The sequence below is a fragment of the Orbicella faveolata genome, unplaced genomic scaffold, assembly GCF_042242905.1.
Source record: "Orbicella faveolata isolate gen_17 unplaced genomic scaffold, um_ofav_v1 contig_47, whole genome shotgun sequence".
NCBI classification, from domain to species: domain Eukaryota; kingdom Metazoa; phylum Cnidaria; class Anthozoa; order Scleractinia; family Merulinidae; genus Orbicella; species Orbicella faveolata.
Window position 1 is genome coordinate 24,173,471 of NW_028301577.1, and position 16,704 is coordinate 24,190,174.

At 40.3% G+C, this 16,704-nt stretch overlaps 3 protein-coding genes across 3 annotated transcripts; all 3 read left to right on the forward strand.

Annotated features, from left to right (window-relative positions):
* The first annotated feature begins 1,714 nt into the window (after window positions 1-1,714).
* On the forward strand, window positions 1,715-4,647 carry LOC110061072 (tubulin alpha-1 chain-like). The gene is made up of 5 exons (XM_089279365.1): window positions 1,715-1,958; window positions 2,559-2,707; window positions 2,802-3,194; window positions 3,358-3,645; window positions 3,872-4,647. The coding sequence occupies exons 1-5, from the start codon at window positions 1,838-1,840 to the stop codon at window positions 4,172-4,174; spliced, it is 1,254 nt and encodes a 417-aa protein (XP_089135491.1). The 5' UTR covers window positions 1,715-1,837; the 3' UTR covers window positions 4,175-4,647.
* A 1,719-nt stretch (window positions 4,648-6,366) lies between these two features.
* On the forward strand, window positions 6,367-10,581 carry LOC149097708 (tubulin alpha-1A chain-like). The gene is made up of 6 exons (XM_089279364.1): window positions 6,367-6,477; window positions 6,653-6,875; window positions 7,188-7,336; window positions 8,447-8,839; window positions 9,682-9,969; window positions 10,186-10,581. The coding sequence occupies exons 1-6, from the start codon at window positions 6,475-6,477 to the stop codon at window positions 10,489-10,491; spliced, it is 1,362 nt and encodes a 453-aa protein (XP_089135490.1). The 5' UTR covers window positions 6,367-6,474; the 3' UTR covers window positions 10,492-10,581.
* A 3,305-nt stretch (window positions 10,582-13,886) lies between these two features.
* LOC149097709 (uncharacterized) lies at window positions 13,887-15,082 on the forward strand. The gene is made up of 2 exons (XM_089280439.1): window positions 13,887-14,214; window positions 14,498-15,082. Exons 1-2 carry the CDS (start codon window positions 14,152-14,154, stop codon window positions 14,960-14,962), a joined length of 528 nt encoding a protein of 175 aa, XP_089136565.1. The 5' UTR covers window positions 13,887-14,151; the 3' UTR covers window positions 14,963-15,082.
* Window positions 15,083-16,704: the final 1,622 nt, after the last annotated feature.

The window sequence follows — 16,704 nt, forward strand, 5'->3', positions numbered from 1 at the left end:
TAGCGAGGTTACTTCTTTATTTATCCTCTATAATATCGCGATTTCTTGGCTTCATCCACTGGATGGTTTTCGATTTGATTTATTATTGCGTGACACATTTAATTTATTGCACGCACCGTATGCAAATATGACACCCTGGGAACGAGGTTGATGACGCACCACTCGGACGGCCCGGACTGACTAGAGGAGCCTCGCCAGCAAGTTCTATCTTTCTATGTTTCTGGCTAAGATTTCTTCAAGCATTAATTTGTACAGACTACCGCAACAAAATAAAAGCACTGCACTGGATCCTTTCGTGGCAGGGGAACCAATCAACTATAATGCAGCAATAAAAAAGCAAGACAAATTGAACAGTGTAGTGACAGTAGCCCATCACCAAGCAAACTATATTTAAATTGGCACGCCCTTTTCTCTCGAAGAGTTTACACAAAAATGACTGTTTACAAATTTGAAATATGGCGCGTCACTCAGTCACCTCAGTGACGTCGTTATCCAGTTTATCGGACATCACCACCGCAAAATAAACAGCTGAGATTACTTCGGTGATTTTCCCTGCCTCCTACGCAGAGTCCCAGACGCTCTTTGGGCTCGTCACGCAATCTTTCCTACAGTGCGTGACGAACCACTGACTACCATTCGGTAACAAGCTAGCTATAACACCGAAACTATCACAACGATGTAAATACTAGCGCTCGGGTGATGATCAGTGATAGTTCGACAAAGAACAGGCCGGACCCAAATACGACAGACAGGAGGAATCCCAGTATGCATCTACGTATATACTGTCAGTTTTTTTCTTTTTTCCTTTTTTTTTTTGGCAGACTTCAGTTCTTAGGGAACGACACTGAAATCATGTTAGTTGAAGATCTCGTAGATTGTTCTTTTCCAAGGAAAACAGTCCGAGCACTCAAGAATATACTCCTATTAGGGCACAGAGAACACCTGGCGGCGAGAGCTTGAAAAGGATATTAAAAGGACTGGACACACATGGAAACAACTTGAAAGGATAGCTCAGGACAGAGGAGACTGGAGAGTTGTTATTGGTGGCCTATGCTCCGGGAGGAGTAAAGGGCCAAAGTAAGTAAGTAGGGCGCAGAGAACAGGTGCTTAGCAACTTCTCAGTGGGTCTGAAGTCTCTGGCTCTCAGTCCCTCCGCAGACTGTCTGAGAATCAGCCCAGTCACGCCCAGTCAGTACCGCTGTCTTTTTCCCAAAATTCATTGCACGACGACGGCGATGCCACAGCGTGGAGACAAGTTCGCGGCAACACTTGCCCAAACCTGCTAAAGTTTATGTTTCAAGCTTACCGCACCAGTTTTAACCCGTAGTTTCCCGTAGTTTTTAAACAAAATCAAATGAAACAAGCAAACGCTATTATTTCAATCCTCACTCGAGAGGCGACGTTACTACTTTTTCGATAGAGGAATTTTTTCAAATTTCCGGATTTCAGGAACATTTTCGAAGCATAACTGTTTTTAAGAATGGTAAGAGTTCGAAACAAATCTTAAGTTGAAATATGCTTTTTAAAGGAAGTCGTATCCTTGAAGTTAAAGCGGAAAATGTTATAGAATTCCGCCATAATGAATGTTTCTCGATCTTACTTGGGATTTACAGATTTAGTATCAAAAACCTTGCTCTATAAAAACTACTCAAAAGTCTGGTGGAACGACCTATTTGCAGTCCATAGTCCCATGCTCTAACCTTATTTCGCTTTTTACTTTTTACACCGAATAAAGCGTGAATGTATTTCAGTCCACGTTGGCCAAGCCGGAGTTCAGATCGGCAACGCTTGTTGGGAGTTGTACTGCCTGGAGCATGGAATTCAGCCTGATGGCCAAATGCCGAGCGACAAGACTATCGGCGGAGGAGACGATTCCTTTAACACGTTTTTCAGCGAGACTGGAGCAGGAAAACACGTTCCTCGCGCCGTGTTCGTTGATTTAGAGCCAACAGTTGTCGGTGAGTGGACAAACAGATTCCGGCACTACTGAATTATAAACAAAAAAAAACCGTTCTTGGTATGGTAAGGTTCCTTGCTCGTTTTATTAGGCTGATGAATTTTCTTGTCATAAAGAGTATTCGTTTTGAAACTGGCTGTCACGTCGCTTCTCAGCTTTCAAGGCGATTAACTGTTCAGTGATGTTTTTACCCTTATAAATTAAAAAAAAAACTTTATTGACATTATCTTCACTTTGAAGATCGGTTCCAACCCACAAAATGACACTTCCTTGTTAATATTAGTTCATATAGTATAGAACTCAGCGGCTACCACGTCACTCAGCCCGTTAAAGGCTTTACGAGTAAAAAATTCCTCAACGTTTTTCACTTTGTACAATATATATGCGAATGATCAATATGTATCTTTTTCGGTTTTAGCACATTGATTAGAACGAGGCATTGAAGTTGCAAACATAACTTAAATGACATGAACATCGCTCGAAACATCACCATTTCGTCACAATATTTGGATCTGGGGTTCGCCGATATAATAAAAATGATAAATCCGAGTGCTCGTTTATAATGGCATTATAAACTAACTGATTTTTAATTTTTTTTCAGACGAAGTTCGTTGTGGGACATACAGACAGCTGTTTCATCCAGACCAGTTGATGACTGGCAAAGAAGATGCCGCTAACAACTATGCTCGCGGGCACTACACCGTCGGAAAAAGTATTATCGACCAAGTCCTCGATAAAATAAGAAAACTGGTGAGTGTCTTGCCATTAAAGGTTTTTAATAGGACCACTGTTCCTTCATGAGCAGAAATATTGTAAAAAAATTGCTTTGGTTCATTTTTCAAAGGCTGACCAGTGTACTGGATTGCAAGGTTTTCTCATCTTCCATTCCTTTGGTGGTGGTACTGGCTCTGGATTCACATCTCTGCTTATGGAGCGTCTGTCTGTCGACTATGGAAAGAAATCCAAGCTGGAATTTTCAATCTACCCAGCGCCACAAATTGCAACGGCTGTTGTTGAGCCTTACAACTCCATTCTGACAACTCACACCACCTTGGAACACTCTGACTGTGCCTTCATGGTGGACAATGAGGCCATCTATGACATCTGCCGTCGTAACTTGGACATTGAGAGGCCAACTTACACCAACCTGAACAGACTGATTGGTCAGATTGTGTCCTCCATCACAGCTTCGCTCCGTTTTGATGGCGCCTTGAATGTGGATTTGACTGAGTTTCAGGTACGTTAAGTACTGATAACAATATGTAGTGCTTCTATATGTATTATTAATTTCCTTCAGTTTCAAAGCACCTATGTCCATCGGAATGTATTCAAATGCTGCTTGAGTTGCTTTTTGGTTTCACTGAGGTTTTGCAATTATCTTTGTTATACCTTGAATGCAGACCAACTTGGTGCCATACCCACGTATTCACTTCCCTCTGGCCACCTATGCTCCTGTTATCTCTGCCGAGAAAGCTTACCACGAGCAGTTGAGTGTTTCTGAAATAACCAATGCTTGCTTTGAGCCAGCCAATCAGATGGTTAAATGTGACCCACGTCACGGCAAATACATGGCCTGTTGTTTGCTGTTCCGTGGTGATGTGGTGCCCAAGGATGTGAATGCAGCTATTGCAACAATCAAGACCAAGAGGACCATTCAGTTTGTGGACTGGTGCCCAACTGGCTTTAAGGTTGGTCTTCCGTTGAAGGGAGCTATGCCATCATACACTCAGTCACATTTCGCGATGCTCAGAATAAAATTGTTTCCAGCGTTATGCGAGAAGCACGTCACATTTGCACCGGCAGAATGAGAAAAAATTACAAACGAAAAAATGTTTTGAATGTTCTAAATTTGTATTCATCTTTGACATCAAAAAGGCTACCAAAAATTTATTATGCTGCATTTATTTTTTTTAGGTCGGAATTAACTACCAGCCTCCCACTGTTGTTCCTGGCGGTGACTTGGCCAAAGTTCAGCGTGCTGTGTGTATGTTGAGTAACACCACAGCCATTGCTGAGGCCTGGGCCCGACTAGATCACAAGTTTGATCTGATGTACGCCAAGCGTGCTTTTGTCCACTGGTATGTGGGTGAGGGTATGGAGGAAGGAGAGTTCTCTGAGGCTCGTGAAGATTTGGCAGCGTTGGAGAAGGATTACGAGGAAGTTGGTGTTGATTCTGCTGATGCAGATGGCGAGGAGGACGAAGAAGAAGAATATTAATTACCTACTCTACAGGGATTAAACGAGAAATTGAACTTAGAAAATTCAGCCTATTTGTTCTTGAAACGGCGCCTTCTGGAAATTTTTGATTATATTAACTTATTCGCATAATTGTAGATCTATATATAATGCAAAAACTAACCTACACATTTACTTGACAATGACATCCGACGATGTCGAAACGTCGTTTATTACTTTCGCTAATTTTTTTGTTGAAAATATATAACACAAAGTATAATTTTGAAAACCACCAGCGATTGTATGAAATTTAGCAGAATCTGAAAAGCTCCGGGTACCCTAACGATGACAACGACCATCTGACCTTGTTCTTAAATGATGTTTTCGACATTAAAACCCTCGGTCTAAAATGGCAGCCCGTGGCTGATCTTGGGTTTTGAGCGAATATTAGGAAATGCTGGTGTATTTTATCAGTTATGCGACTATTTGAATGAAATATCCTCATTGTCCTGTTCTGTCACTTTTGTTCCTCTTAACATGTTGTGGAGCTTGGTTGTAAGATACTCGTAAGTGTTGTCGTTTAATTGCGGTTCCACCATAACATGAATTGACTGAAAGTAGTGCTCTCTCCCTGGATGGAATGCTAGTTCATCAGAGGTCACCTCGAGCATTTTTTAAGGGTGCCATAACAATTTTTCAGTACTTTGCAATGTTAAATGATCATTTAAAGGGGCTCCATTGCGGGGACCTTTTTTCTACAATTTCCAACTGCTGATGAAACTGTATAACCCAGGCACGAAGTCGTACATAAAAAGTTCCTGGAAAACTTAGATAACGTTATAAGTAAATTTTGAAAGGAGAGCAAATGATCACAAGCTTTAAGGGACTTTTTTCAAAATGCAAACCAGATTTTTAACGAACTGGGTTCAAACGTGAACCCAGGAGGTGAACCATATATCAAGGTTTTTCTTTTAGCTTTTGACTTTTTAAAGGTATGCCCTTTACGCTTCTTGCCTTTTCTTTGAGTCTTCGAGTCTTTTTCGTTGAGTTCAATGGTATATGTCACGAAACTAAATGAAACAAAAAAAGGAATATGGGTGAGAGATTTTAGGATGAACAATTTATAAAGGAAAAGAACGCGATTCTGTTCAGCCTCTCAAGAAAACACTCAATCTACGTCTGCATTGAGGGCGCGTCTCGCGTTCCCCTCTTGGCTTGAACCAAAAATCGAGACCTCTGTTAGTTCAGCATTAATCACAGCTGTTGCTCTTTCTACGCATTTTCAAAAACTGTACCCTTATGGAACTTGAAAGCATGTACACAATCAAACGTTGAACCAAGATTTTCTGGTCCACCGATGACCGAAAACAGGGGGCTCAGAGGACGAGCCCGGAGTACGTATGACCGAAGTAGCCTGTAGTGAGGGCCCTGCATCAGATTTATGCGCAAATTAACTGTTTCAAAGAGAAGTCTCGTGCTGCTTCTTAAATCAAAATTTATTGCAAGCAAGTTTTCTTCCTGCTATCAATCATTCGAATGAGGCAGAATGAAACTGAATTTCTAAAATAAATTGTGATAATGCATTTTATGACAAAGCTCTTTTAGCCTAGATCCGACTTTGCGCCGAAAATAAATCACGAGATTGGCGCGACTCCGATCCTGAATATAAAAGATCTGTGAGTTTTGACTTGTTTTTCCGGTACAGAAACCAAAGCTGGAATATCAATAATATTTTCTTTCCTCTTTCCTTTCATATTTAAACATGTGTAGGGCTGACACTGAATGTAATTTTTCAAAGGAATAACATTTCCTAAAAACACTGTTAAAAGATCCATCGCTCAAGCTTCATGGATAAAATTTTTAAGATAAAGATTTTCGTCTGTTTTCCATCTTAGATTTAATTGAAAGTAACAAGACTGTCTCCATTTCAATAAAATTGTCAAAACAGATCGGGGAACGCACAATGAAATTTTCATGAACATAAAATAGTATGGTTATTTAATGGAAACACACATCGTATTGACAGCGCTACAATCAACATGAGGTTTGACCCAAGCCAATGAAATGATCCAAAACAAATGTAATCTATGGCAACATGTGTAGTATCCAACTGATTATCTTTTCAATCTTTCTTAAATTATGTTAATTTTTCTATCATCATAAAGTACAACCATTAAGCTTGTGACACCTGCCGTGTGGAAGCAACATAATCGTCTCGCCTGGTTGATTGTGTTCATTCCCCTCCCTGTTCTTCGAAAGACGTTGCTGCTATTTCGAAGCTTGGACCTTTCCCGTAAACTCCGACCCTCAGTTTTGCGAAACAAAGTTAAAGTAATTGGAAAATGGTAAGTCTTTTTTCTGAATATTTTTCCAACCGGTTTGGCAATATTTCAAAGCGTTTTTGATCATTCAAGCCCGTTGATACGAAATTTATTCAAAATTACATCGAAGTCTCTGCTTCAGATTATTGCAAACGCCGAAATTTTCTTTTTTGAAGTTACCGCTATTTTTTTTTTTCAGCGTGAGTGTATTTCAGTCCACGTTGGCCAAGCCGGAGTTCAGATTGGAAACGCTTGTTGGGAGTTGTACTGCCTGGAGCATGGAATTCAGCCTGATGGCCAAATGCCGAGCGACAAAACTATCGGCGGAGGAGACGATTCCTTCAACACGTTTTTCAGCGAGACTGGAGCAGGAAAACACGTTCCTCGCGCTGTGTTCGTTGATTTAGAACCAACAGTTGTCGGTGAGAACTGCTTAGTACAACTCCCTTTTTGTTATGCAATCACTTATTTTAAATCTTTGAATGAAAACATTCAGGGCTTGTCAAAGTTTGGCGTTGCCCGTCGACTTGGCTCCCTCCCTTTCGTCCTTCAGTATTTCCCGGCAATCAAATTAATAATGAATTGACTTCAACGAAAACGTAATAATATTCATGCTAGCTCTGTTGATATGTCTTGAAATTAACATTCGACATTTTTCAGGTTTTTATTTATAATAAAAAAAATGTAAAACTCGAAGAATTTTTCTTAACAAGGAATATATTCGATTTCATCAGATGAAGTTCGCACTGGCACATACCGGCAGCTGTTTCACCCAGAACAATTAATAACCGGCAAAGAGGATGCCGCTAACAACTATGCTCGCGGGCACTACACTGTTGGGAAGGAAATGATTGATCTTGTTTTGGACAAAATGAGGAAGTTGGTAAGTGCGCATGTCATCTGAAACTTGAATTTAACCCAGTCAGAACTCGAAAAAGAGTGTTACCCGCGGTGGAAAGCGCGGGAAGAAAGATCATTGTTTAAGAAATAGGAAAAGTGTACCGTGTTTCTATCTAGTTTTAGTTTAAATAAACTAGCGTTCTATCATGAATGCCATTCGCTGATTGGCTACGCTACTCACTATCTATTTTGTTATAGATTGTGAGTAGCGTAGCAGTGCGCGCTTGTTAACCAACTGACGGCCGCTTCTTGGCGTTTTCAAGTTGTCTGTGAAGAGGATATAGATAAAGTTTTGAACGACCAGTAGATTTATACTAAAACAACTGGATTTCTATGCGTGATAGTTCACCACTAAATTTTCTTCGATTCTTATTGGTTTAAATTGATCACGTGACGCGATAGTGTTCGTCCGCGGAGAGACATTATCACCCCATAGTGCCCGTCCGAGGAAAATACCCGGATGGATAGTACTCGTCCGTGAAACTTTTTTCTGTAAACAAGCGGACTTATAGAAAATAAGCAATTGAAATTGTATTGTGGGGTTTTGTCGTTTTTTTTTTCTCAAATTTTACATTTGGCTTTCACGGCTTTCATCTAAAAAGTTGAAAATAATTCAATATGATTTTTGAACTAGAGCGCGGAAGAAAATTTAGTGGTAAACAATAAAGACAATAGAGTGTTTATGTCTCGGAACTATCGGTCTGACAGTTGCACCTTGAAAATTTTATGTTCTTAAAACTAAAATATTTGCCCCGAAGCTTCCAGGGCAAATATTTGTTCAAGTTTAAGAACATCAAATTTGCGCGGGGCAACTATCAGCCGATAGTTCCTCGACAGAAAAACTCTATTAAATTGTTTAAATCAAAATCGAGGGCGAATGATCTAATTGTTTAATAGAAATACGATTTTAAACCAATCAGCACGCGTATTTTCCTTGGGCTATTTTTTAATTTAAAATATTACTGGTTTCAACCATTAGTGAAACTCGGTAGCTAATTGAAATAAAAATATAAGTAGGGATCAGGGAAAACACGCTCCAGGTTGTTATTCTGGCAAAACGTGCGGCTTATTTTTTTTCTTGTATGCATTTAAGGCTGATCAATGCACCGGTTTGCAAGGTTTTCTCATCTTCCATTCCTTTGGTGGAGGTACTGGCTCTGGATTCACATCTCTGCTTATGGAGCGTCTGTCTGTTGACTATGGAAAGAAATCCAAACTGGAATTTTCCATCTACCCAGCGCCGCAGGTCTCCACGGCTGTTGTTGAGCCTTACAACTCCATTCTGACCACTCACACCACCTTGGAACACTCTGACTGTGCCTTCATGGTGGACAATGAGGCCATCTATGACATCTGCCGTCGTAACCTGGACATTGAGAGGCCAACTTACACCAACCTGAACAGACTGATTGGTCAGATTGTGTCCTCCATCACAGCTTCGCTCCGTTTTGATGGTGCTCTGAATGTTGACTTGACTGAGTTTCAGGTAGGGAACCATTTGGTCGGCGAGTATAACGTACTTGCGTGATATGAGTGGAATTCCCTTGACCTATAAATAATATTTAGTGAGGTCGATTTTTTCTTTGTTGATATACATCAAATTTTTTCAAAAGTTTATCATGTAAGTTATTATTTTAATAAATGGTTTTAGTCTTAGAGAGAGGACTATTCTGAGGAATTGCTAGTTCTTGGTGAGTTCAGCATCCTCAATAAAGTGTTAAATATAGACTAAAGGTTCTAATTAGAAATACGGGTGTCTCTATCTACAAGCCCAGCTTAGTGATTTGTCTGCTCCTATGGTATGTGTTAGATGTTGTCTGATTACAGAAAAGTTCTAAGCGTAATAGCGGCATTTTTCGGGGGAATGCCTAAAAGCAAATACGACTCAAAGCCGGATACCAGTCAGTGGTTGATCATCAGTGGATAATTCACAATTACTCCACGAACGCACGTTGGATATGAGATGGTAGATGGCCATCGAGTAGCGTAGCACCAAGTTGGCTATGATCATCTCATATTCAACAAGCGGGAGTGGAATAATTCATTTAAAACAACCCCAAATTATAGAAACTCCTAAATAAAAATGAAAGCCCGCTAAAAAAATCATCATATTTGCTTACCATATTTGTAGAGCATGGTATAATGGCTCATAACATGGCTAAGCCAATGAAAACTCTCGAACTGCATTATCTAATGATCCAGCTTTTAATAATAACCATTACGCGTCTTACTCAGAACATGAGCGATAATAAATAAGGCGACAGTGAGAAAAGTTTTACTTTAAATACCGAAAAAACGTGAAAAATTTATCATTCCTGTAATCAACAGACCAACTTGGTACCATACCCACGTATTCACTTCCCTCTGGCCACCTATGCTCCTGTCATCTCTGCTGAGAAAGCTTACCACGAGCAGTTGACTGTCGCAGAGATTACAAACATGTGTTTTGAGCCAGCCAATCAGATGGTTAAATGTGACCCACGTCACGGCAAATACATGGCCTGTTGTTTGCTGTTCCGTGGTGATGTGGTACCCAAGGATGTGAATGCAGCTATTGCAACAATCAAGACCAAGCGAACCATTCAGTTTGTGGACTGGTGTCCAACTGGCTTCAAGGTTGGTATCAAAATTTGTGTGGAGTAAAATCAGCCCTGATCATGTTCCCATCAGTTTCCCCGAAGTTCCTTGTTGTTCAGGCGTCAGTCATGGTTTATTTCACGATCATTTGGTATGAAAATGAATATCTGCATAATCTTTCTGAACGGTACAGGGTAGTGTTCAGCTGTGGTGTGAACAATTTAAATTGACAAATTTAATGATTGCGTTTTTTAGGTTGGAATCAACTACCAGCCTCCTACGGTTGTTCCTGGCGGTGACCTGGCCAAGGTTCAGCGTGCTGTGTGTATGTTGAGTAACACCACAGCTATTGCTGAGGCCTGGGCCCGTTTGGATCACAAGTTTGATCTGATGTACGCGAAGCGTGCTTTTGTCCACTGGTATGTGGGTGAGGGTATGGAGGAAGGAGAGTTCTCTGAGGCTCGTGAAGATTTGGCAGCGTTGGAGAAGGATTACGAGGAAGTTGGCGTGGATTCTGCTGCAGCGGAAGGCGACGAGGAGGAAGAAGGAGAGGAATATTAGAAACTCTAATAAGTAAAGTTCATTTGTTTGTCGAGTCTTTAATTCCAGATATACCGTGAAACATGGAATAAATAAAGGATTTGAAACGGATACTGTGTATTCCATCGTTTTGTTAACTTTGGGCTCCGGGGATCAGAAATAATTTCATCCAATAAGAACACTGCGATAAACCAATGAATAAAGAATCTGAGCCAAAAACCACATGTAGTATCAGCAGCTGGGAGGGAACTCCCATATAAAAAGAACGGGGGTGTTCGTCGTACCTTTTAGGGGTTAAAAAAAAGCGGTTTTCGTAGCTCTTAGGGTGCTCAGCCTCAAAAGGTCCACAGTGGGAGCTTTTGCGATACCTTTTTGGGTATTGAGCTGAAAAAATATGAACGGAGATACTGGAAAATCAACTGAATTTTAATTTTGTTTCAGAATTGGTACTTCTTAGGGATGAAAAAAATTTCAAACCACTCCCGCAAATCTTGGTACCTCTTATCGGTTCTTTTCAAAATTTCCAACGAGCACTGTACTCCTGTCCTGAGGGAGTGCCCCTGAGATCAGCAGTCGGCAGAATCAGTGTTTGGCTGGGACCACTGACGGTGAACCAGGGACTCCTGCGGTGAACCGATCGAATAATGGGAAAGAGTTTGAACTGCTCGTATAGAAAAGTGCCAGTTTAACTTCTTTAACTCGAAAACTGAAAATTATTGCAGAAGTACATCTTGGTTCCACCTTGGGTGAATTGATGCTGATTGTTCTCGCTCTCTTGACAGATGGGATCTTTATAGGAGAATTCATGCTGACGTCATTGTTTACAATTTTGCTCATTTGCATACGGCTTTGCCTACAGAAGGAAACATGTTAGATATGAATTGACTCCAGGCAGCTAAAGAGCTCAAGAAACTTAACACATGGTGAAATGTTTAGCTCTTTGGGTGTAATATTCAAGGAGATATTGTCTTTCAAAAACTGCAAAATTTCTTGGTGGCAAAAGCGTTCATGAGTTCATACATTCTTTGTCAAATTTTGAGTTTTTAAATCTGTGTTGTACAAAAAGTATTCAATACATCAAGCTCAAATTAATTGGCAGACTTCATCGCACTATGACCTTTTAATATTGAGAACTGATTTACTTGTAGCTCCATCAGAAACTGAATTGCTTATGCTAATGAGGCAAATATTGTAAACAAGAATTCCCCCATATATACGGGTTGAAGTTAGGCGGGAGAAGAAATAACTTTAAATGAAGAATTCAATTTCGCAACCAATCCCACGGCTCAGATGCAAGAAAATTGTGGTTAAGTGCGCCTAAATGTATTTTTAATAAACACGTACTAAGACCAGGAACGCACTGGAATGGTTTGAAACACTCCTGATCAGAACTCTAGCGATAAGTAAGTACAAATATAGTTTTTCATTTTTCAATGAGGCGTGTAGCGTTGGATTGGTTATAATCGTCTCATATCAACAAGCGCGAGTAAAATAATGCTTTCAGCAGGAGCCATTTTCAGTCATTAAAAATACCCCCGAAATATAGAAAAATGAAATAAAATGAAAGTAAAAACGCCACATAAAACTACGCGAACGCTTTCCATATTTGTAAAGCATGGTATAAATAAACAATAGCCTCCATTTTGCGCGAAAATATGCTAGGATATTTGTCCGCGGACATTATCTGTTCCGAGAAGCGAACAGTTTTCCGAGAGCGTAGCTCGAGGAGAACTGTGAGCTTTGAGGAACAGATAATGTCCAAGGACAAATATCCGAGCATATTTTCTCCCCAAATGGGAGCTATTGTGTTTATTACTCTTCAAATCTTTTTCGCAACGCGCGAAGTTTTGAAAATTGGGGGATATTCTCGGATATTCCCCAGTTTTAGCTGGTGAATATTCGGTCAATATACCATGTTGTGCGCGGTACGAATCACGTTTGTGACCCTTTACAGGGGCTCTGAATACACTACTTGTCAGTCGGACAGGTAGGAGAAGGTTTTTTTTTAATAGGCAGTTGTAACGGGTTTTAATGCTCGTTGCGGTTGCCGTTGTATAGAGGTTAAAATAAGAGAATCGAGTAAGGACCAAACAAAGTGGCCGTTGTAGCGAGGTTTGCCGTTGTTGAGAGGTGGCCGTTTATAGTGACGCTTCGACTGATAACATAATTAAATGCAAATTCCTAACCCTAAACCCTAACCCTAAGATTTTTTCCTTTTTCCACCCTACCCCTTTGCGTTTTCGCTAATTTAATCTTCCGGGGTTTTTGTTTCGCATGCGCGCTCTTGCCTCGTCCTCAGTCGTCTTTTCACTGTCTCATAAAGCGCGTGCGGAACGGGGCGAGGTGGGAGCGCAAGGTGAGATGGGTAAGGGATCGTTCATTTTTTATGAGGGAGGGGGGGCTGGTGGGATTTGGGAAGCACCATTTAAAAATCGCATGACCCCCCCTCAGCTTACCAATTTTTTCACATGGCCCCCCCTTATAGCGGTCATTTTTTGGGATGACCCCCCCCCACAAAAAAAAATTGAACAAACAATACTTAGATTTCAACTTTTTTAATATTTCTCTATTATCTCCCTACTTCACGTTATTGTGCTCACTATGAAGACAATATTGACAATCCCTCTACTACAGAGAGCTGTTGTTTAAAAAACAAATCAAAGGAAAGAGAAGTCAATTTCGGATCTCCTAGTTATGGCTCGCCCTGAGCGTGTGGCATTTGGCCTCTCATTGGCATCTTTCTCATCCGAATTGATGAATGCAAGAATGACATCACTTGAGTCATCTTCTCCCCCAGAGTCAATGGCATCACCGTCATACTCATCATTGTCACTTTCATCCGTTTCACTGCTGTCAGCACTTGCCCTGTTGTCATTTTTGCATTTCTCAGTGTTGGCTGGCCAGCTCTGAGAGGACTCTTCTGCTGCAAACATGAATGTCTTACAATTGCCTTTACTTTCTCACTCTTGCTGCTTTTCAAATGCTGCTTCAGCCCGTGGTGGTTCAAGTACTTGTTTAGTTCTGGAACACGTAGCTTTTTAAGCTTGGTTAGATCTTCGCACAACTCAGTCCAAGGATAATCCTCATATGATTTATCTTTTGCGTCCCTACTTAACTTTGCCTTTTCTTCTGCTCTCTTTTTCCTTTTAAATTCCAGCACTTCAAGATGCTGAAGATAATCCATCACAAACTTTGATTTGACAATAAACTTATCTGCAAATAGAGCAACGCTCTCTGGGTCAGATAAAACCAGCCTGCAACTTCCATGCTCTTTCTTCGCTTGGACCCTTGGCTGCCAGTCATCTGGATCACACCCTTCTTTTGGGGTCTTCTGGTAGGAGAGGTAGGGGTATTCCGGTAGGCAGGAATGGTCAGGAACTGGTTTAGGGTATCTTTCTATGGGTGGTCCAGTCCATTCACAACGAAAAGAACAAATTTCTCCTGAACTCCCTGTTGTTCTCCCCCTCCTCGTAGTGCTCATTCATAAACTTCTCAATCTTACGGAAGTAACAGTGACCTGGAACAGAGTCTTTCCTTGCTCCTGCATTGTGATACTGAACCAAGTACGAAGTGTTGTGAAAAAACTGGAAATCTGTTGATGTGTTGTGTGAAACACATTCTTACATTTAATTTACAGATGTCTTTATTTGGAAGGTTTTTACCTCTACTCTAGTGATAGGCATGTATAAATGTTGCCCTGTGCAGGTAAAACAGAAAGCTGTTGAAGTACAAGAAGATGAGCCGGTAAGTGTTAATTTCTTGTCAGTGTTCCAATAATTTTCTGGACATTAAAAACGCATGTATGCTTCACTTTTATAATGAGAAACTTCTGTATTTTCCTATTGTAAAGATAGCACCTAAAACTGTTTGAACATTTTTAAAATAGTATGTGTCTTTTAATATATCGTTTGACTTAGGTCTACATTTCACTACACGAATACAACATTAAATGGTTACACGAACCATGATCATTCGATAATATCAGTTCAATATAATAAATAAAAAGTCGTCTTTCCTTTTCTGGTAGGTCACTAGTTCCTCCTCTGCTGATGATACAACCATACCTCAGGGTCTCCGGAAAACAAGCCTTGGCTATATTGTTAATCCAATCGGGAAAAGGGCGCATTACTACATGAGCATCATGAAAGAGGCTCATTCCAAAATGCGCAATAATGGCGAAAGCGACGAGTCATTTAAGAAAAGGTTTACAGCTGAACGATCCAGGCAGTTTGACATCTTATTTAGAAGAGATGGGCCATACATCGCACAGCTCTTGGAAGGGAATTATTTTACCAATGCTGCAAGAAGCAGAATCACCACCAATCTTGAGCAGGAAGTCAGAGATTATGTTTACACCTTCATGTACCCTGAAGAGTACACTCTGACGGAAAGCATTGCTGCTTCTTGTAGCATTGGTGAAAGAGACTCCCATAGCAGCACAAGCGGCGACGAAGAACTCGACGACAGCGAAGATGGAGATGAGTGCCAGTGAAAGTTGCATTCGAAAATAACAGTGTTAAATACTTCTTTTCAGTAGCTACAAATGCTTTTTGTCGCCAAACATTTTTTTAAAGCAGTAGGAAAGTTTGTAATAAATTTGTATCCTGCCTTCTATGTTTATTCTGTAGCAATTTTTTTGATATTCAAACATTATTCCATTTTAAAGTTTTACTAAAATATTTCACGTGACCCCCCCTTTTTCCCTTATTTTTTTGGGATGGCCCCCCCTCGAAAGCCATTTTTTTTTGCATGGCCCCCCCCCAAATCCCACCAGCCCCCCCTACCTTATAAAAAATGAACGGTCCCTAAGGAGAAAGCGAGAGAGTTAGACGTCGTTTTCTCCCCTTCTTCCCTTCCCATCTCCCCTCACTCACCACGTGTATGAAGACGACTGGCGACGAGTAAGGTCAGTAAGTGCGCGCTCAACCATCTTGCGAGAAACCGACTACATATCTTATTAGATGTTTTGGTGTGTAGTATCGCTGTATATTTCTACGAGTTGTGCCGTATTTTGACGAGCCCTTAGGGTAAGTCAAAATACGAACAACGAGTGCAAATATAAAGCGATACATCACACCAAAACATCTAATAAGAGATTTATTATCCAACTGCTGTAGTCGATAAATTTATCAGTGAAAGGGGGAGAGTGTGACAGTTTTGCGTGCGCGCGCCGACCTGTACGGCAAACAGGTTTTCTACTGTACAAATAACTGTACAATATCGCTGTATATTTGTACTGTTATTTGGACGGTATTCACTGCAGCTGGATAATAAAAGTTATGAAGGGTTATACAAATTAAACTACCAAGGTTAAAATAATAATATTCCCACCGAAAAAAGTTATTTTTGGTTAATTTCAAACGAGTAACAATGGATAGAGCCTTTTGTAAGTTGTCAGTTTAATTTTCGGACATTTGTCAGTTGTCAGTTATTTTTTCGTCATTTGTCGGTTGTCAGTAAACTCCATCCAGACCTTCCTTTATAGAGTTTGCCCGTAGGAGATGCGAATGTACTGGTAATGTTGACTTCGAATTGATTGCAGTGTGGTTGTAACAACACTCGCGCGAGGTAATTTTCGCAAGCAATTGCGTGCCTGCAATTCGACAAATCCAGAGAAGGATAACTTGTTGTCCGAACTAGTAATGAACTAAAAGAAACTCCTTGTATAATGAATATTCTATTTCTTTGACCATCGTTGCTTTATAAGAAATAACACACAAACTGCAGTGACAGGCATGACAATAAAATGCATGTTGGAAAAAAAAAATCATTTTACTTGACGTTTCGTATGTTTCGACATACATCTTTAGAAGTGACCGTTTAGAATAAAAGTAACAACTAAATTTTTTAAATTTAAGATAGGTACCTAATTAACAATAACAATGACAGAAGCTGAGAAACATTTGTATATTAAAAGATGCAAACTAATAAAGGTAATGCGTTTCGCTGCCAACATCTCATGTGGTTGCTAAGAGACAAAACGATCCGACTTTCAATCTTGTAAATGAAAAAATGCTGAAAAGTTATTAACAAAGCAGAGCTTTGAAATAGTTTTGCGCACGAAAATTTAGTTGACTGTTGTTGTTGTGAGACTGTTATGCAAATTTAAGTAAACCCTATTGTTGCGAAAACCGGTTCAGCTGTCAACACGCGGTTGCCATGAAAATGTTCTCATAAAGGGCCGCCTTACGAGTGAAGACTCTAACGCAAATTTAGCACAACCGTATTTGACTG